Here is a 15,547-nt window from a genome sequence, read left to right as displayed (position 1 = left end):
AATATTTATTTAATAAATAAGAATTTGTGTATTTTGCTTATTTTGATCAGCTAATTATCACGATCTAAAACTGCAAGGAACTAAAACTCAGTGGCATTTTTACGACCCAATTTCTCGAATATCCTGTTGTAGCTCACCCGCTCATCCTCTTCTTGTATAAGGATGCCTACAAAAAATACAAATAAATACAATTAATGATAATTCTTGAGTATTTTAGTAATCGATCTACTAACCTGCAAAACTGGCTGACACGAAGCAGACGATGCTTCCCACCACAAAGGCTCGGAAGGCCACCGCAGTGATGGTGGAGCGACGATGAGGCGCCATGGCACTGAGGGATCCGATGAGGATGCCCAAGGAACTGGGATTGGCGAAGCCACAGATGGCGAACGTGGCAATTCCAGCGCTACGGGCCTGCAATAGTTCAATGCGTTTTAGTTTCCCCATAGGTCCCCATAATTGAATCGGGCGATTGCAGTGAACTTACGGTGATTTCGTTATTTTCGATGTATTGACCCAGTCGCTCGTAGGCCACAAATTCGTTGATTATGGTCTTGGTGGCCACCACCTTAGCAATGACGTCGCAATCTTCTGCCGGAACGCCCATCGCCCAGACGAGCGGGATGAACAGCTTGGAGAATATCCACTCGAAGTCAATGTCGTCCAGACCCACCAAGAAGCCGAACCAGCTAACAATCCCGTTGAGGAAGGTGACGAAGGCCACAAAGGCCACTATGTTGGCGATGATGCCAAGGACAATTGGTACGGCGTTGCTGGCTCCACTGGACGCAGCATCCAATAGGGAAGAGTCCTGGCTACATGTAGAAAATTGGAGGGTTATGGTTCGCTTTCTAAACTTTGAACATACATTTTTCTTTAATTGCATAACGTAGTATATCATAAAAAAAGCTACCTATTCAGCAAGGGTTTTTCCAAAGTGTTCTTTCGTAAAAACCTTCTTCTGGCAATTAATAAGGACTGAACAAAAAAAATTGAGTTGAATCGGCCGAGCCCTTTGAATCTCTTTATGTATTGTTTTTAAAATTTGTTTTTTTTTCTTTAATTTAATTACATATTATTATACAATTTTTAAAGAATGTAAGAAAAAACGTTTAAAGAAAAATAATTCGGTTACCGTCATAACTCGTATTAGAAAAAACATATATATATGCATTTTGAAGCTGATAAATTTTTCAAGGTAATCACGAAGAGGTTTTTTTTTCTATTTTTTTGAGCATTTTGAAGTGAACAATGTGATAAAAATAAATGAAAAAAAAAAGTTTGAAACCTTGCTCTTCCCATCAATAATTGTTTCCTTTCTAAGCTCCTATTAATTTGTAAATAAGCTTTGTTGATCCAAACTACTTACGATTTTTCCAGCTCAATCGAGTCCGATGAGGTCTGACTCTCCTCCGTCTCCGGCATGTAGAGTTTGGAGATGGCCAGTGTGGCTGGAGCAGCCATCACCGAGGAGGTTATCAAGTGGGCAGCCGAGGCGCCAAAGGACAGATAGGCCGCCAGCACCGTTCCGGAAACTGTCGCAAAGCCGGACACCATGATGCTGTGGATTTCGCTCTTGGTCAGCTTATTGATGTACGGCCGAATGAGCAGAGGACTCTCTGACATGCCCAGGAAGATGTTGGCCGCCGCCGTGACGCTCTCACAGACGGTGGTGCCCAGGATCGACTGCAGGATCCAGCCAAGCTTGATCACAATCCACTGCATCGTACCCAAGTAGTACAGGACGGAGATGAAGAAGCTGAAGAAGAAGATCACCGGAAGGATGGCGAAGGCAAAGACATTGTTTTTCACTAGGTAGTCGCCGAACACGAAGAGCGCTCCATCGGTGGCGTAGCCCAGGAACGTGGCCACCTTGTTGCCCAAGCACTCGAAGATCTTGCGGCCCACCTCCCAGCGAATGCAGAAGATGCCGAGGAGGAACTGGCACGTGATCCCGGTGATCACGACGCGCCACTTGATGGCGCTCCGCTTTGTGGAGAACACGTAACCGCACAGGATGAAGAAGCAGGGCGCCACCAGGGACACCAACTTCTGCGGCTCGTCACGGGTCTCGAAGTACACGAAGATGGTTAAAAGGGCCAGGAGCAATGCAATGCTGGCCAGTGAGACAACTCTGGAAGTAGGAAAGGTATAAGAATAGTGTCAAGAATTTATTTCCTTAGCAGGACATTTTTCGGTTCTATTTTGTAGTGAAAAAACTTAATTTTTTTCTCACTCTATCATAGATTTTATAACAATGGCTTGGTCTCAGCTTGGTCTCGTAATTTGTCTCACTTTATCACCTATTTAGTAACTTTTTATGTTACAAAAGAAAAATTTGAAATAATTTTAGGCGAATATATTTTTGGACTATTTTTTTTTTGTCGAATCATTTTCAAAATTTTAATTACTTTCGCAATATTTTAAAAAAATTTCAGTTTCACTTTTGTTTCAAAATACAAATTTAAAAATTATATTCTGTCACTTTTCCCTTGTATGGAACTGTGATTATGGAACAGGGTCAGATAACTTACCTGGTCCTGCTAAAACTGTGCCACTTTTTGGAGCAGGGACGAATAAAGCCTCTGTACAGGTTGTGTCCCACCATTGGCTTGAAAATGTAGTAATAGAAGAGGCCCAAATATATGAATCCCAGCAGGAGCAAGAGCATTCCATAACCGGTGCAGAAGTTAATACCACACAGCTTGTTATTGCTTCCCCAGGAACATTCATAATTGGCTAAGTAAGGCACAAGATTATCTCCGGCAACAAGGATTAATTGGTGAAATACTCACTGATGTCGTGATAGTGATAGGTGGCATACGAAAAGTAACCTACAACAACGAGGTGCAACAGAATGTAAAGCGAGATCCTCACAACACGAGCAACTTTCGGGTTATTATCTAAATATCCTTTTCCCTTTGCGACCTCTGTAATATTTTCCAGCGGCAGTTCCTTGAATTCCGCAGAGTCGTCTATGTCCAGTTCTTTCTGTGAAAAATTGATACCGTTTAAACCAAATACCATAAATTTTGTTTCATAATGCATCTTACATGATCCAGTTCGTAGCCATTGTTAATGGCCCCCTTCGGTGACTCGGCTGACATCTGCAATGAAAAAACCCCACAATTAGTTATTTGCAATTGCGGTAATCGTTATCTGGCATAATCTGTATCAAATTATTTCAGCCATCGAGTGGGCAGATATGTACATGGAGTGTCAAATTCTACAGATAGCTTTCTTTTGGCCAGCGTAATCAAGGTACGACAAGTTGGACAACTTATGCCCACTTGAAAGAAAGCGATAAGTCGCGAAAAGCCGTTTTCAAAATATCGCACGTGGGCTGCAGTTTTCTATTATACTTGGCACTTGGTTTTCCAGAGTCAATGGCTTTAATTCAGCACGTGGATCAACACTCAATAAATTTCCGGTCAATAAACGAAAAACGTTAAGGCAATGGTTGTAAATAAACCACTTCAACCATTGTTCCTGATATTTGCGGGTTGTAAATCCAATTCAGTATAGTATATATCCCCGTTGGGAGGTCTTTCGGTTAGAATTTCCCATAGAAGGTAATCGAAACCGTGCTGATAGCACTATCGGGTGACATTTAAGCAAACTCGTGAAAGTTAATAAAGCTCCCAATTATAATCGACTAATTCTGAGAATACGCTTATATATCCCGTGTTGCATGCACTTAAGTAACTCTTCATGAAAGCACACTTGTTTGTTCACAGAATATTTTTATTTGAACGGAAACTTGAGTAAAACAAACAGATTTTACTCGTGTGTAAATACCACAATTAATCACTTTGTGTTTAAAAGTCTATATAATTATAGCGCCTTGATTTCGCGCAAAGTCAGTTAATTCACCTTTTTATAATATTTGTTTTCGCTTTGTATCTAATGAGTACTATCGGCTTGTTGTGGCCAAAACGGGTTTTCAATGTCGTTACTCTCGGTGCGTACTGGCCGAATACAAATGACTGATTAATGCATCTGCTAAGCGTAACTAAATTTTGCGGCTAACTGCCATCGTAGCTCGTTGAAACTCTCGGCAATACTAAATTCGAAAAACTTCGACAGGGCGTTTTTAATACGATCGCAAATACACGGTACTTGATAAGGGCATATCAGGTTTGGATCGGCAAAGTTGGTTTTTTGCTTTAGAAACCTATCTTTTGATTTATAATATCTTGGTATCATTTGGCCTTGCCGATTAAAAGAGATCCTACCAGTTGGGAGCAAGGCAAACCTCCAGTTTGCCTTAATTGCTATTAAATTCTCAAAATTCATGTTTAGGCTGATTTTAATTTGCTTTAAGTGATTCCTGGCAATGGGTACTTGACAGCTCCAACTCAATTTTGTTTCGATTTAAAACGAACACTGGGATTTATTTTGGTAGGCGTTAATTTGCTTTAAATACACAGAGAAGAAATTATCAAACAAATATTAGTTTAACAGTGACAACTCAATTTATACAAATTATGTTGCAACTTAAAATAAAGCCGAATGCATTCAGGTGATTTACACATCACAGCTTTGGTTAATGTATAAAATTAAGAAGAATTAGGACAGATTTTTTAGGCCTTTGCACTTTTAAAAATAGGATTTTCAAAAGTTATTTTTCCCTCTGATTTTCCCCGCACATTTAAAGTACAATTATTATTTTCTCTCTGTATATCTCGACAATTAAGTGGAGTACACCTGCTACATGGCAGTGTAGCGTTGAATAGCCAATTTGGATGACATACACTGTTTATCAGCTGTTTGTTGAAAAAGAGAGGTGCTCGGCATGCGATCTATGTCGATATCTGTGCGAGATAACTTCCAGCAGGGACCATAAACCTCTCCGCAGATTGCAAACGATAGCGATGACGTTTGAGGAATCTGATTGCGATTGTGAGGAGGTATACTTACTGGGCTACGGCGATTTGAAGTCGAACATCACCCACTCATTGATAGAGGTCTGGGGCATCATTACTGTTGGTCGAAGGCAGCAGCGATTACAAAAATGTCACAATTGATTGGCCAATCGCTGAGAGCCATAAATAGTCAAGTGCAAAGTTGAAAAAGATTTCTAATCGCAGTTCTGTTGGATTTTATAAGAATAAGAAACATATCTTATCGCCGAGCCCCTCGTGTTCCAATCTAATCCAAAAGGGGGATAACATAAGTAAATCGGTAGTCAACTCGCTTCATATTTAATTCGCAACTTTTAACGCTTGCGACTTATATTTATTAATATATTTATTTTTCATTGCAAAACTACACCAATGTACTTAGTTAGGATGGAGGTGGAGGATTATGCATCGATAGCAGTTTGACTTAATGAAAATGCGGATCTTATAAAATCTTATAAACAAAACAGAACAATGATTTCCAATGAGTCAATTTTGAGATTTAGGGCTGCTCGTCGTGGTGCTCCGTTGCTAGCAGGAAGGCACTTTTAACCTAATGACTTATTTGTATAACAAAACTTTATTCCGGGACTATAAGCGCTTATCAATGGAATCGAAAATGCTCGATTTGGTTCGTCCTTGGCTTGCTGGTTTTCGAGTGGATTGTGCAGAAGTCTGGGATTGTAATGCTCCGATAAGGCATTGGTTAATTTAGTTTACCATCTAAATATGTTACTTAAATTTGTATTTAACGTTTTCCGGGCTTGCTTTCCTTCTTGAGTTTCTAACAATTTTCGTAGCAAAATATGTGCGAATTCAACCACATCTAAATCACAGGCTTCTAATATAAGAGAGATTTTAAAATTAAAATCGAATTTCGACCGAAATTATGCACTTATCTTACAACGAAATTTAAAATATAATTTAAATAAGGTTACGCGGCAGGAGATACCAATATACCGATCAACTAAAAACTAATTAAGTCAACTGGCCCTAAAGTTACAAATACAAAACAAGAAATAATTATAAGACCAGCATGAGTGAGGGTGAGAGAGAAGGTTTAAGGGGTCTATGGATGATTCCCGATCATCTATTCCTGCGGGTGGGTGGGAATCTTATGGTGCTTGGGGTGGTGGCGCTGATGGTGGTGATGCTGGTGCAGCTGGTGCGGATGATGGTGGTGGCCACTCCGATGTCGGTGGTGGTTTGAGACGGGCTCCATCTGCTGTTCGCTGTCGCTCGCCGAGGACATCAGCTCCTCAGCCTCGATTTCGGCGGATTCGGAATTCGATTGGTGACTGTGGTGGTGGCGTCGGTGGTGCAGGTGGACGCGATCCCGCTGCTGGCTCTCGTATTCGCCGCTCTCGTCCAGCTGGTTATCGATCGTGGGTGAGTTGGATGTGGTGGATTCGATGTACGTTCTGCTCTTGGGGGTGTTGTGAATGCTCTTCATGGAGTTGCTGCCGTTGAAGAGAATGTCTAACCTTGGTTTTCTGTGGAAAATACAAGTTCATTTGTTATAATAAATAAACCAAAGATAGGTTCTTATTGATTTTTCATATTTCGAGTTTTCTTTATGTATTTACTGATCTAAAATTGTAAGAGTAAGTTAATGAATTAAAATTTTCCATATGTATATAGATTTATAGATTTGTTTTTGAATTTGGTGATTAACTCTTTTAGTGGCTGTTATATCAAAAGATATCTAAGATATTTTTTTGTAATGTATTGTTTCACAAAAAGTTATTCTTGATCAACTTTTATTAGGTACAAAAAGATTGCTAAAACTAGTTAAACATTATTTTAATTTTCTTGTAGTGACGAATGTATTAAATAAAGTTGTTTAATTACAAAAAATTTTAATTTTTTTACTTAAGAACTTTACTTTTACTTTACAGAGCTCAGCTAAGCAGTATACAAGCAGTATGTAATCAATATGCAAGCAGTGTTAAGCAGTTAAGGGGATCAGCTACTTAAAGCAGTGCTTGGCGGTCAAAATTCAAATTGAAAGTGTAAAATTAATAAAAACCGAATAAGGGAGTTCGTAAACGGCACTTACCTTGGCAATGGCCAACTCGCCAGATGAGACTTAAACGGTTCTGTTCGGTAAACGCTCCATGGGACAGCAATCTCTGCAAATTACACGTTGCGAAAAAAACGGTAAGATTTGCTTCCAATGTATGGTAGGTCATGCAATGCTAATTGGAAATCGCGCAAATGAAGGGGCATGCAAAATAGCAACGGCAGCAACAACATTGACAAGAATTTTGCGCAGCAAAAAGCGCAGGAACTGAACAACAAACAAAGCCGAGCACTGCGCACAACGGTGCGTATGAGTAATTTCGATTAGTAGCACCTTGAACTAAGTTCTTCGTCAGCGAGTTTGTATCTTACCGATCCAGGGCAATAAATTTCAAGACATGAATAAATCCTAAACAGATCTCTAGATTTTCGTTACTTCCGCTCCACTTTGGCCATCGAACCTCATGAAATTCAAATATACGGACGGAAGCATTTCGTAAGGGAAACGTAAACGTGCTTGGTACAAATTGTAAATTGAGCCTTAGATTCTGCTGACTTAACTGCACAATCAGACGACTAGGTATTTGTTGGATTACGTCTACTGATATTGGAATTCTGTCTGAAATTACACTTTTTTTCGATTTTTTATTTTTGGTCGGCTCAATTTACGTCTGCCGGCTGTCCGGCCTCCGAAATCGCCTGAGTAATGACCTTTTCGATAATGTAAATAAATTCAAATCGACGCGGTGGTGGGAAAGAGGCCTGTCCCAATCGAGATGAATGGAACTTATGAAAAGTGAGATAGTGAGATAGAGAGTGACTGGTGGGGAGGCTGAGAGATGCCTCCACTCCGTTCCTGGGCCAGTTAGTTAGACATGGCAAACAACACGCTTACCTGCCTGTTCGCAAGTGGGTGGCTCGAAGTAGATCCCCGGCTTCAACGGATTCTCCTCGTCGTCGTGCACCTCGATCATCAGAATCCCCACCACGCTGGAGATCAACTGGGGCTGCATCGGCTGCTGTTGGCGAAGTTGCTGGCGGTGCTGTTGCTCCTGCCGGTGCTGCTGCTCCCAGTAGGCGAGGGCGCACTTCACGTCGATCTCAACCCAGCCGGTGGAGGAGCTGCTCAGCATGGCGGTGTTGCAGGTGCGCTTCTTGCGCTCTGTGGATCGAAAAAAAGAATTTAAATCAGTTAACGCAGTCGGAAGAAGTTATCCTAAAATTTAATATGCCGACCAAACGAGCTAAAACTATTTTTTTTTAAGTTTATCTAAAGCAGCATTACAATTGTAAAGTATTTATTTTAAATTATATTGCCCGTTTATATAATCAATATTAGTTCACTGGTAAAAAAAACGTAGTGAATACAAATATTTAATTAATATAATTAATTTTAAATAAGAAAAATGTAAAAAAAAATTGTAAAATTTTTCATTTGACTATTTTTAAATTAATTTTAAAATCTGAAAATGTAATTTATATTTAAACCTTATTCAGATTATGATTTTATTTTTAATTTAAATTTTAAGTATACAATTTTAATTCAATAGTCGGATATTTATTTTTACTATTCCATTTTTCTTGTCAGTGTTATTAATTAAAGAATGAACACATTTTGCTGACGGAAGCAAGCGGGCAAAAGAGGCGAAGTTTATATAGATTGATTGTATAATATATTTTTATATATTAACCACTATTTAGAAAAAAATGTAATGTTAAATAATACAATAAATATATATATATATATATATATATATGTATATATATATATATATATATATATATATATATATATATATATATATATATGATTGTTTATGCTGTTAATAATACAATTACGGAATACAAATTCGGAATCAACAACTAATGTTCTGTTTGTTTCTGCTAATTTGTATAATATGTAAATATAATTCTCTTATAGCTTGTAAATACTTATTTAGGTATTCTAATCACATTCTAACGATGCCTACCTAACTTACGTTTCTTCCTCTGCTGGAGGACAATGGAGACGGTGACCCGGATCTGGGGACCCACGGCTAGCTGCTCCGCACAGTTTGGCGCCGTGCTGCCTGGCGTCTCCGTACTGACCGGCTGAGCGGGTACCTGGCCGGGATTCTGGTCGCGATTCTGGCCGGGATTGGTCTTATAGAGGCGGAGCAGGGCGCTGCTCAGACGGTCATCGTTGTTGGAAATAAAAACACTGCTGGCGAACTGGAGCGTCACGTTGTTGCCCAACTGCCATTCCTCCGGATTGGTAGTCTCTGCATTGCAGATGGGAAAGCCGGCCTTCTCCTTGGACACGCTGCCATTGGGCTCGTTTGAGATGGCCTTTTGTACCCGCTTGATGATGTCGTTGAGTCTGCAAGAAAATAGGAAATTAATGTATTGCTAAGACTATACGATACCCCTTATTCTCTTCAATATTTTAACATTAATAAAATATTTTCTAGATAGTTAATTAATCCTTTTGAGTTCTTAAAAAGCTATTGAAAAGTCAAATGTTTTAAATTAATTATAAGATGGGAAATGCTTTATAGCTACTAGCTGCTACATAATTCCAATATACCCCTTAAGCTTTTGGGTGCTGGGTACTAGAAGCTGGCATCATTTCATGGCTCATCTTAAAACTATTTGTATGCCCCCATCGTCTGGCCCAGGAAATTTAGTTCAAGTGTTTATGTAAGGCTCACTTAATTGACATTAGAGCGCGGTCTTCGTTACAGACATTCAAAATAGAAAAGCCAAGAGATGGTCAGCGGGGAAAACGTGCTCGTTTCCATTTGGCGGGAATTTATATCTTTGATTCAATTTAGGCGAACAACACACGCAGCGAATAAACTAGTTCTTATCCACGGACTTGCTAAACTGCCACCGAACGGAGGCCAAATATTTGGGAACCACCCATAAATGAGTAAACTATTTTCCATGAAACACAATCGCATGGTAGCCAGAGTTCGATGTACTGATTGGCAATAAAACTAATTTCCGATACCGATTATTTCTATATATACCTATATCAATTGATAGGTAACAGTTCAATTTTCAAGATAATCAAACTACTTTGGACTTGTCGCCTTTGAAATCTGAGATTGCTGGAGTTCTTAAAATAATTAGTTTTCGATATTTGGGGGCCAAATAAACCGTTTTTAAAAATAAACTACGCATGTTGGTTTTTAAGTAACTGACTGATTAACTGACTACTAATCTTGACAACATTTGCTTGTTCAAATAACAACAATCCTACTTAACTATTTTTCTTCTTTTCTTTGCAGTACAACTAAATGAGACTGGCCCGAGACATCAGTGCTGATTAAATGCCTTCACGTGATTCGTTCATTCGCGTTATTTCCTAAACTTGATTATGAGCTAAGTGCACATAGTGGAGCAAATGACAGCACCGTGTCACTTAAAAACCCATTGAGATCGGGACAGACCTCTGTTTGTCAGAGCACTAGAAAAAATATCCTAGCAACAAAAAATGCTCCTAGCTAAACCTTTAAATTCCCTAAATACTCTGGAACGTATAAACTAAAGAAACTTTGCATAAGAACAACCTCTTTGTTTTTTGTTTATTGTTATTTAAGTAGTATTGTTGTGTATTAAGTAGTATGGCTTATATGCAAATTCGGTAGCTATATCATTTATAGACATTTCGTTCATTGAAAAGAGTAAATTTAAAAAGATTTTTAAATAATAGTAATATGCAGGAAATTGTTTTTAGTTGTAGTAGATCTCTTGTTTTTAAAATTACAGATTTAAGTTCTAAAACCCAAAGTTCCAAAGTTTATTTAGCCTCAAAATTTGTGATAATCTTATGATAATTTCTTAAAGTGCACTATCATCGGGAGCCGGGCAGACAACAATAGTTAGTTAGCTATGATCTAATCTGGACACACTCACTCGCCAGAAAATTGGACAATTGTATGCGTCTGGATCGGTAATTGAGACGCGCTTGACGTTTCGCTTTTATTTTCCCCACACGAAATGCACAAAAAGATCAAGAAAATAACTGATTAATTGTTTTGGCTTTTGGCTTTTGGCTTTCGGTGTGCCCGCGGCGCATTTTGTCTAGCCAAAAAATAATTATGAAACACGGTCGCCGCTGACAGTCAGTCTTCCAGTCTTTCCGTCTTTTGCACTCCACCGAAACTGAACCAAGTCGAGGCGAATCGAGTCAAATGGCCCGTGGCTGATTATCGGTTCTTGTTTATGTTTACGTTGTGATCGCATCGAATCGAATCTGTCTGGCTAGTTGGCTAACTGGCTAGCTGGGCTGGCCAAGGAATGCCTGAAAGCGGAGTCGTCTGGAGCTGGCTGTGTGGCATGAACTTGAAAACTCGTTGAGTCGTGCCGTCTGTCTGGCCACCGTCTAGACAGAATGTCAGTCTGTCAGACAGACGGTCTTTCCGTCCGCTTGTTGTTTGCTTGCAGCCTGTCTGCCGGCCTAGATGCTGCACCGAAAAAAATCACACAAAATCGGGGTCAATCTGATCTCTTTCGTGTCCAAAGTGCTTGAATATTACAGAGCACTCGATATTACAAAAAATTTTTTTTAGCCGAATGAGTTGGTTTTTGAGGTCCTTTTAATATTGTTTTTTAATGATGCACGCTAAAAAGCTCAGTCATTTTTATATCTTATATTAAAAAAACAGAAATGATTTTAGTTTTTGTAGTTGCTTTTGCTTTACTATATTGAATTTTTTAAAATCATTTAAAAGAATTTATATGGCGATACCTATGACATTTAAAAGTTATAAAAACGCATTATATGAACACATAAAATTAAAACAAAATTTTAAGAAGATTTGGATTTAGTGTTCAAAAAGTTCCAGCATAGGAAATTATTAAATAAGTAATTGTTGATAAAAATTTTTATATATTAAAATTTGGTTTAAATTGTTGTCCTTCCTATCTTAAGCTTTTTTAAATTTCCTTGTGGTTTTTGTCATTTAAAATTAAAAGAAGAAATGTTTGGGTTTTTGGGGATCAAAATAACTATTTTTTCGGTGTGATGTTGATGCTACCGTAGATGTTCTGCCGGTTGTGGATACTATTTCTTTTCATGCGTGAGTCACGCATGCGCAGAGGCAGGGTTCCATCTGAGGGGCAGGTGCCTTGGGGCAGGAAGGAGAAAATTTGCATTGGCCTCCATTTGCTTGGGGCAGACATCTCTGAATACATCGCCTCAGTGTCTGCGTTTGCGGTTTTGCAGTCTTGCAGTCCGTTGCCTTTGGCCACAGCAGCAGCGGCAGCAGCAACACCAGTAGCAACACAACAGCAATAGCAACAGCAACAGAAGCGACAGCAACAGTAGCAACAACGGCTAGACAGTGTCTCGCCGGCTGCACTTCATTATCATGCAACCAACAGCGAACTGCAGTCAGTATAAATGCACACGCCTACAACTGTTTGCATTGCACCATTGCGCCAGTTGCTGGGGGCAGACATGTCTGCTGTCCCGATATTACTCATACGTCATAAGTTTTGCCTTTTTGCCTTTTTGTGTTTTTGTGCTTTTTTGTTTGCCGTCTGTGCGGAACTCTGCCAAAGCAATCAAATAAGATGAAACAATTTAGATATCAGCTGTTGGCCCCCACGAACGCCCGCCTCGCATAGCAACGACCTACAAAAAGTTCATTACCGGAGAGCCGGAGACTCAGCCGGAGACGGAGACGGATTCGGAGCCGGATAGCTAGACATGGCCCAGACTGCTCCCAGACATGTGCCAGACATCCGCGGGCACATCGAGGGACACACAGAGATACAAAGAGACAGAGGTCGCCGCCGTCGCCGACGGAATTCGATGCAGCCTGCATTGTGCAGCGGCGTCGCGACAGTTGCACTACAGTATCTGATGGATACAACAGATACCATTGATGGATCTGGGGCTGCCAGGCCCTCGACACTCTGATCTAATTGATTTTGAGTGGTCAAATTGTTACTTAAAAGGTCTTAAAAGCTTTTTTAAAGACAACTGAGTCGCTGGGTTTGTAACTTTAAACATTGTTGCTTAAAATGTTTTTTGAATTATAATCTAAGAAAAGATAGCTGGTTAATAATCTTTTAACGAATTAAGTTCGTGTCGTTTAATTCTAAGTGACGTTTCAAGTTCATCACTACATGGAAGTATAAGTATTTTGATCTCTTTGATATTTTGTGACCCAGGGTATTACGGTCGAAAAGGTTTACCAAAATGTAAATAAAATTATTACCCATAAGATATTCTAAAATTAACTAGTTAATATATGTTTAAATAGTATTTTATTTTTGCTTTAAGCTTGAAGGATTGGCTACAAACAATTGATTAAAGACTAAGGAAATCAAGAAATATAAATACATTTCTAATTAAAATTATTATATTTTTTCAAAATATTTCGCAAAAAAGAAGATAATCCTTTTCCTAATTCAAAAACTGTCTAAAAGGTTTAATTTAATTTAAATTACTATTAAAAAATCACTCTAGTTTTCCTATGATTACCAACAAAAGACGCAATTTGTGGGCACGCTTCTCGTGTATAGCTAAAATAATTTATTGATCATAAGTTTCGGTCTGCTAAGCGAGGCCATTACATTTATGACTTTTTGTAAGAACATCATGCATTTAGTGAAGCGTTCAATCAATAAATAAATAATAATCGAGTGCACATGTGGAAAATCTCATGGGAAAGTATTAATTTTCATAACTTATTTTTATTAATTCGCCGAATCAGTTTGCATGGGGAGAAATCGTGTTGAAGATAAACCAAATGAAGCAAAGTGTGTACAATGTACTTTTAAAAATATACTCGAATAAGTACGGCGCTATAGATTTTTTGGGGTGCTTGGCCAGAACGGCGAGTTGCACAAATGTTTTTAGCCTTGAGTGAAATTGGCCTGTGTTTGGACAAATTTCTCACTTAACAGACGTCAAATATTTTTGAAAATTGGCAGCAGAAAACCGTGTTTACACACAAAGTATTTCCGAAACTGATTGGGCATTTTATTGCCAAGTGCACTGTTTGGAATGTTTGTATACAATATACCCACTTTTTATACTTTTTGGTTAAACATTTTTTCAGCCGGTCATTTGTTTGAGTAAAACACTTTTCTATTTAGATTTCTATTTGGGAAGAGGGGTTTCTATTCTGGGGCGAGGCGTGACAGTGATTGACAGAGATTGTTTTGACAATTGGGAGGTGTTTTGGCACTTACCGCTGAGTGGCGACTTGCTCCAGATACTGTTTGTTGGAGGACTGGGCAGACTCGTCCCTCATATTCGGATTGCTGCGGTTCTGGATGCTCAGGATTTGCTCCTCGGTCAGGTTGAAGCGGTTGAGGATGGTGCGGTTGAATGGGTTCACAACCTCTGACTGTACGCCCTCCATAAAGAAAGATGAACCGAAGGGAGAGCCCTTCGAGCTGCCGGCCATCATGACCAACGCCACTACCAAAATTAACTTTCGTATGCCGTTCCTTCCGCACATTTCACAACGCACAGCACTGGCCATCTTTACGTTCTGTTTTTAATTGTTTTCACTGGTAAATAGTTGTCTTTTATAATTAGCAATCACTGGATAGTTCACAAATGTATTTAAGTTTATTTTGTGCACATTTTTCACTGCATCTCTGCCACCAATTAAAAGGCTATCTGTTCCTCTTTAGCTGGAAACTGGCAGGCGAATTTGTATAATCTTGTAGGTGATTTGATTTTTGTTTTTTTGCCTTCTGGCTGTTTTTCAGCTTCTTGATGTGTTCGCTCTAAGAACCAAGTATGAAGTGATTTGCGCGAGTCGGTTTTTTAGTCTTAAATAAGAAAAAATTTGGTTGTGCAGGGGCATATCTACTTTGTTATGGTCGTAAACGCTGCGTTGCTGCCGACACTGCACGAAAATACTAGCGCCTTACATTCGTTTGGTTTGGTTTATTTTAACTAACTTATCGTTTGATTGTGTCTTAACTCATTTGATTCGATTGTTGATTTGGAATATCAATAGAAATAGCTGCCAGGACAAACCATTTAATTTGAATCTAAAATTAAACTGGTTTTTATGCCCGTAAATAATAATAATTTGTAACTCTTATAAGAGTTTTTTTGATTTGAAAAATGTACATGTTTTAACGGAGATATATTTTAATACAGAGATATTACTCTTCAAATAACTCCACTAGGAAAAATATATCATAAAATACTATGACAAATACTATTTTTAAAAAATATCTTAAAATAAAAAATGCTGAACCATAGTTTTTTAGCTTTATTTGCATTTATTATAACACTGAAATATAAAACCATATTAACCGATTTGGCAGTTATGTATTTCCAGTTGATACCGCTTCGCAGTCGACTTAAGATCGCAGTGTAGTGCTCGGGCACTTCGGCTGGCGGTTCGGATGGGCGCTCGGCTCCGACGCGGCCGACCAATCAACGCAGCCTGAGGATCTGCCGGCGCAACTGACGTCGACATAGGCATAGTGGCTATGCGTGGATATGGAAGACGTCTGTATGTGTGTGGGTGTATCTGTATCTGTGATTGTGCCTGCGTGCCTGAGATGGAGCTTATCTTTGGGCCCAAAAGTGATACTTGTGGTCCTAACCTAGGTTTGTTTGGCGACTTCCTTAGGTAACTGCTTTCAGATACAACTAT

General features: G+C 39.0%; 2 protein-coding genes across 4 annotated transcripts; both read right to left on the bottom strand.

The window, feature by feature from the left end:
* Nucleotides 1–4: 4 nt before the first annotated feature.
* On the bottom strand, nt 5–4,051 carry LOC128256106 (solute carrier family 28 member 3). The gene is made up of 8 exons (XM_052986195.1): nt 3,874–4,051; nt 3,054–3,107; nt 2,796–2,991; nt 2,535–2,739; nt 1,370–2,134; nt 488–815; nt 234–414; nt 5–166 (listed from the first exon to the last, which is right to left on the bottom strand). Exons 2-8 carry the CDS (start codon nt 3,105–3,107, stop codon nt 81–83), a joined length of 1,815 nt encoding a protein of 604 aa, XP_052842155.1. The 5' UTR covers nt 3,874–4,051; the 3' UTR covers nt 5–80.
* A 1,197-nt stretch (nt 4,052–5,248) lies between these two features.
* Nucleotides 5,249–14,682, bottom strand: LOC128256161 (protein anachronism). Of its 3 annotated transcripts, none has more exons than XM_052986294.1 (5): nt 14,115–14,682; nt 8,894–9,282; nt 7,819–8,085; nt 6,961–7,033; nt 5,249–6,394 (listed from the first exon to the last, which is right to left on the bottom strand). In XM_052986294.1, the coding sequence occupies exons 1-5, from the start codon at nt 14,408–14,410 to the stop codon at nt 5,992–5,994; spliced, it is 1,428 nt and encodes a 475-aa protein (XP_052842254.1). In that variant the 5' UTR covers nt 14,411–14,682; the 3' UTR covers nt 5,249–5,991. The 3 variants fall into 3 exon arrangements, with proteins under 3 accessions (XP_052842254.1, XP_052842255.1, XP_052842256.1); XM_052986295.1 differs by having other exon boundaries at nt 8,903–9,282; XM_052986296.1 differs by having other exon boundaries at nt 6,244–6,394; nt 7,823–8,085.
* Between the last annotated feature and the right edge of the window lie 865 nt (nt 14,683–15,547).

This window comes from Drosophila gunungcola, assembly GCF_025200985.1.
Source record: "Drosophila gunungcola strain Sukarami chromosome 2R unlocalized genomic scaffold, Dgunungcola_SK_2 000013F, whole genome shotgun sequence".
NCBI classification, from domain to species: domain Eukaryota; kingdom Metazoa; phylum Arthropoda; class Insecta; order Diptera; family Drosophilidae; genus Drosophila; species Drosophila gunungcola.
This window is presented reverse-complemented; position numbering and strand designations above follow the sequence as displayed.

Bases quoted from the DNA above. Each gene is read 5' to 3' on its own strand.
- LOC128256161 (XM_052986294.1), bottom strand. From the start codon at position 14,410: ATGGCCAGTGCTGTGCGTTGTGAAATGTGCGGAAGGAACGGCATACGA. The intron at 9,283-14,114 runs GTAAGTGCCAAA...ATTTTCTTGCAG, and splicing joins GAGCAAGTCGCCACTCAGCG to ACTCAACGACATCATCAAGC. The intron at 8,086-8,893 runs GTAGGCATCGTT...TTCGATCCACAG, and splicing joins GAGGAAGAAACGTAAGTTAG to AGCGCAAGAAGCGCACCTGC.
- LOC128256106 (XM_052986195.1), bottom strand. From the start codon at position 3,107: ATGTCAGCCGAGTCACCGAAGGGGGCCATTAACAATGGCTACGAACTG. The intron at 2,740-2,795 runs GTGAGTATTTCA...TGCCTTACTTAG, and splicing joins CTATCACTATCACGACATCA to CCAATTATGAATGTTCCTGG. The intron at 415-487 runs GTAAGTTCACTG...GAACTATTGCAG, and splicing joins TCGAAAATAACGAAATCACC to GCCCGTAGCGCTGGAATTGC.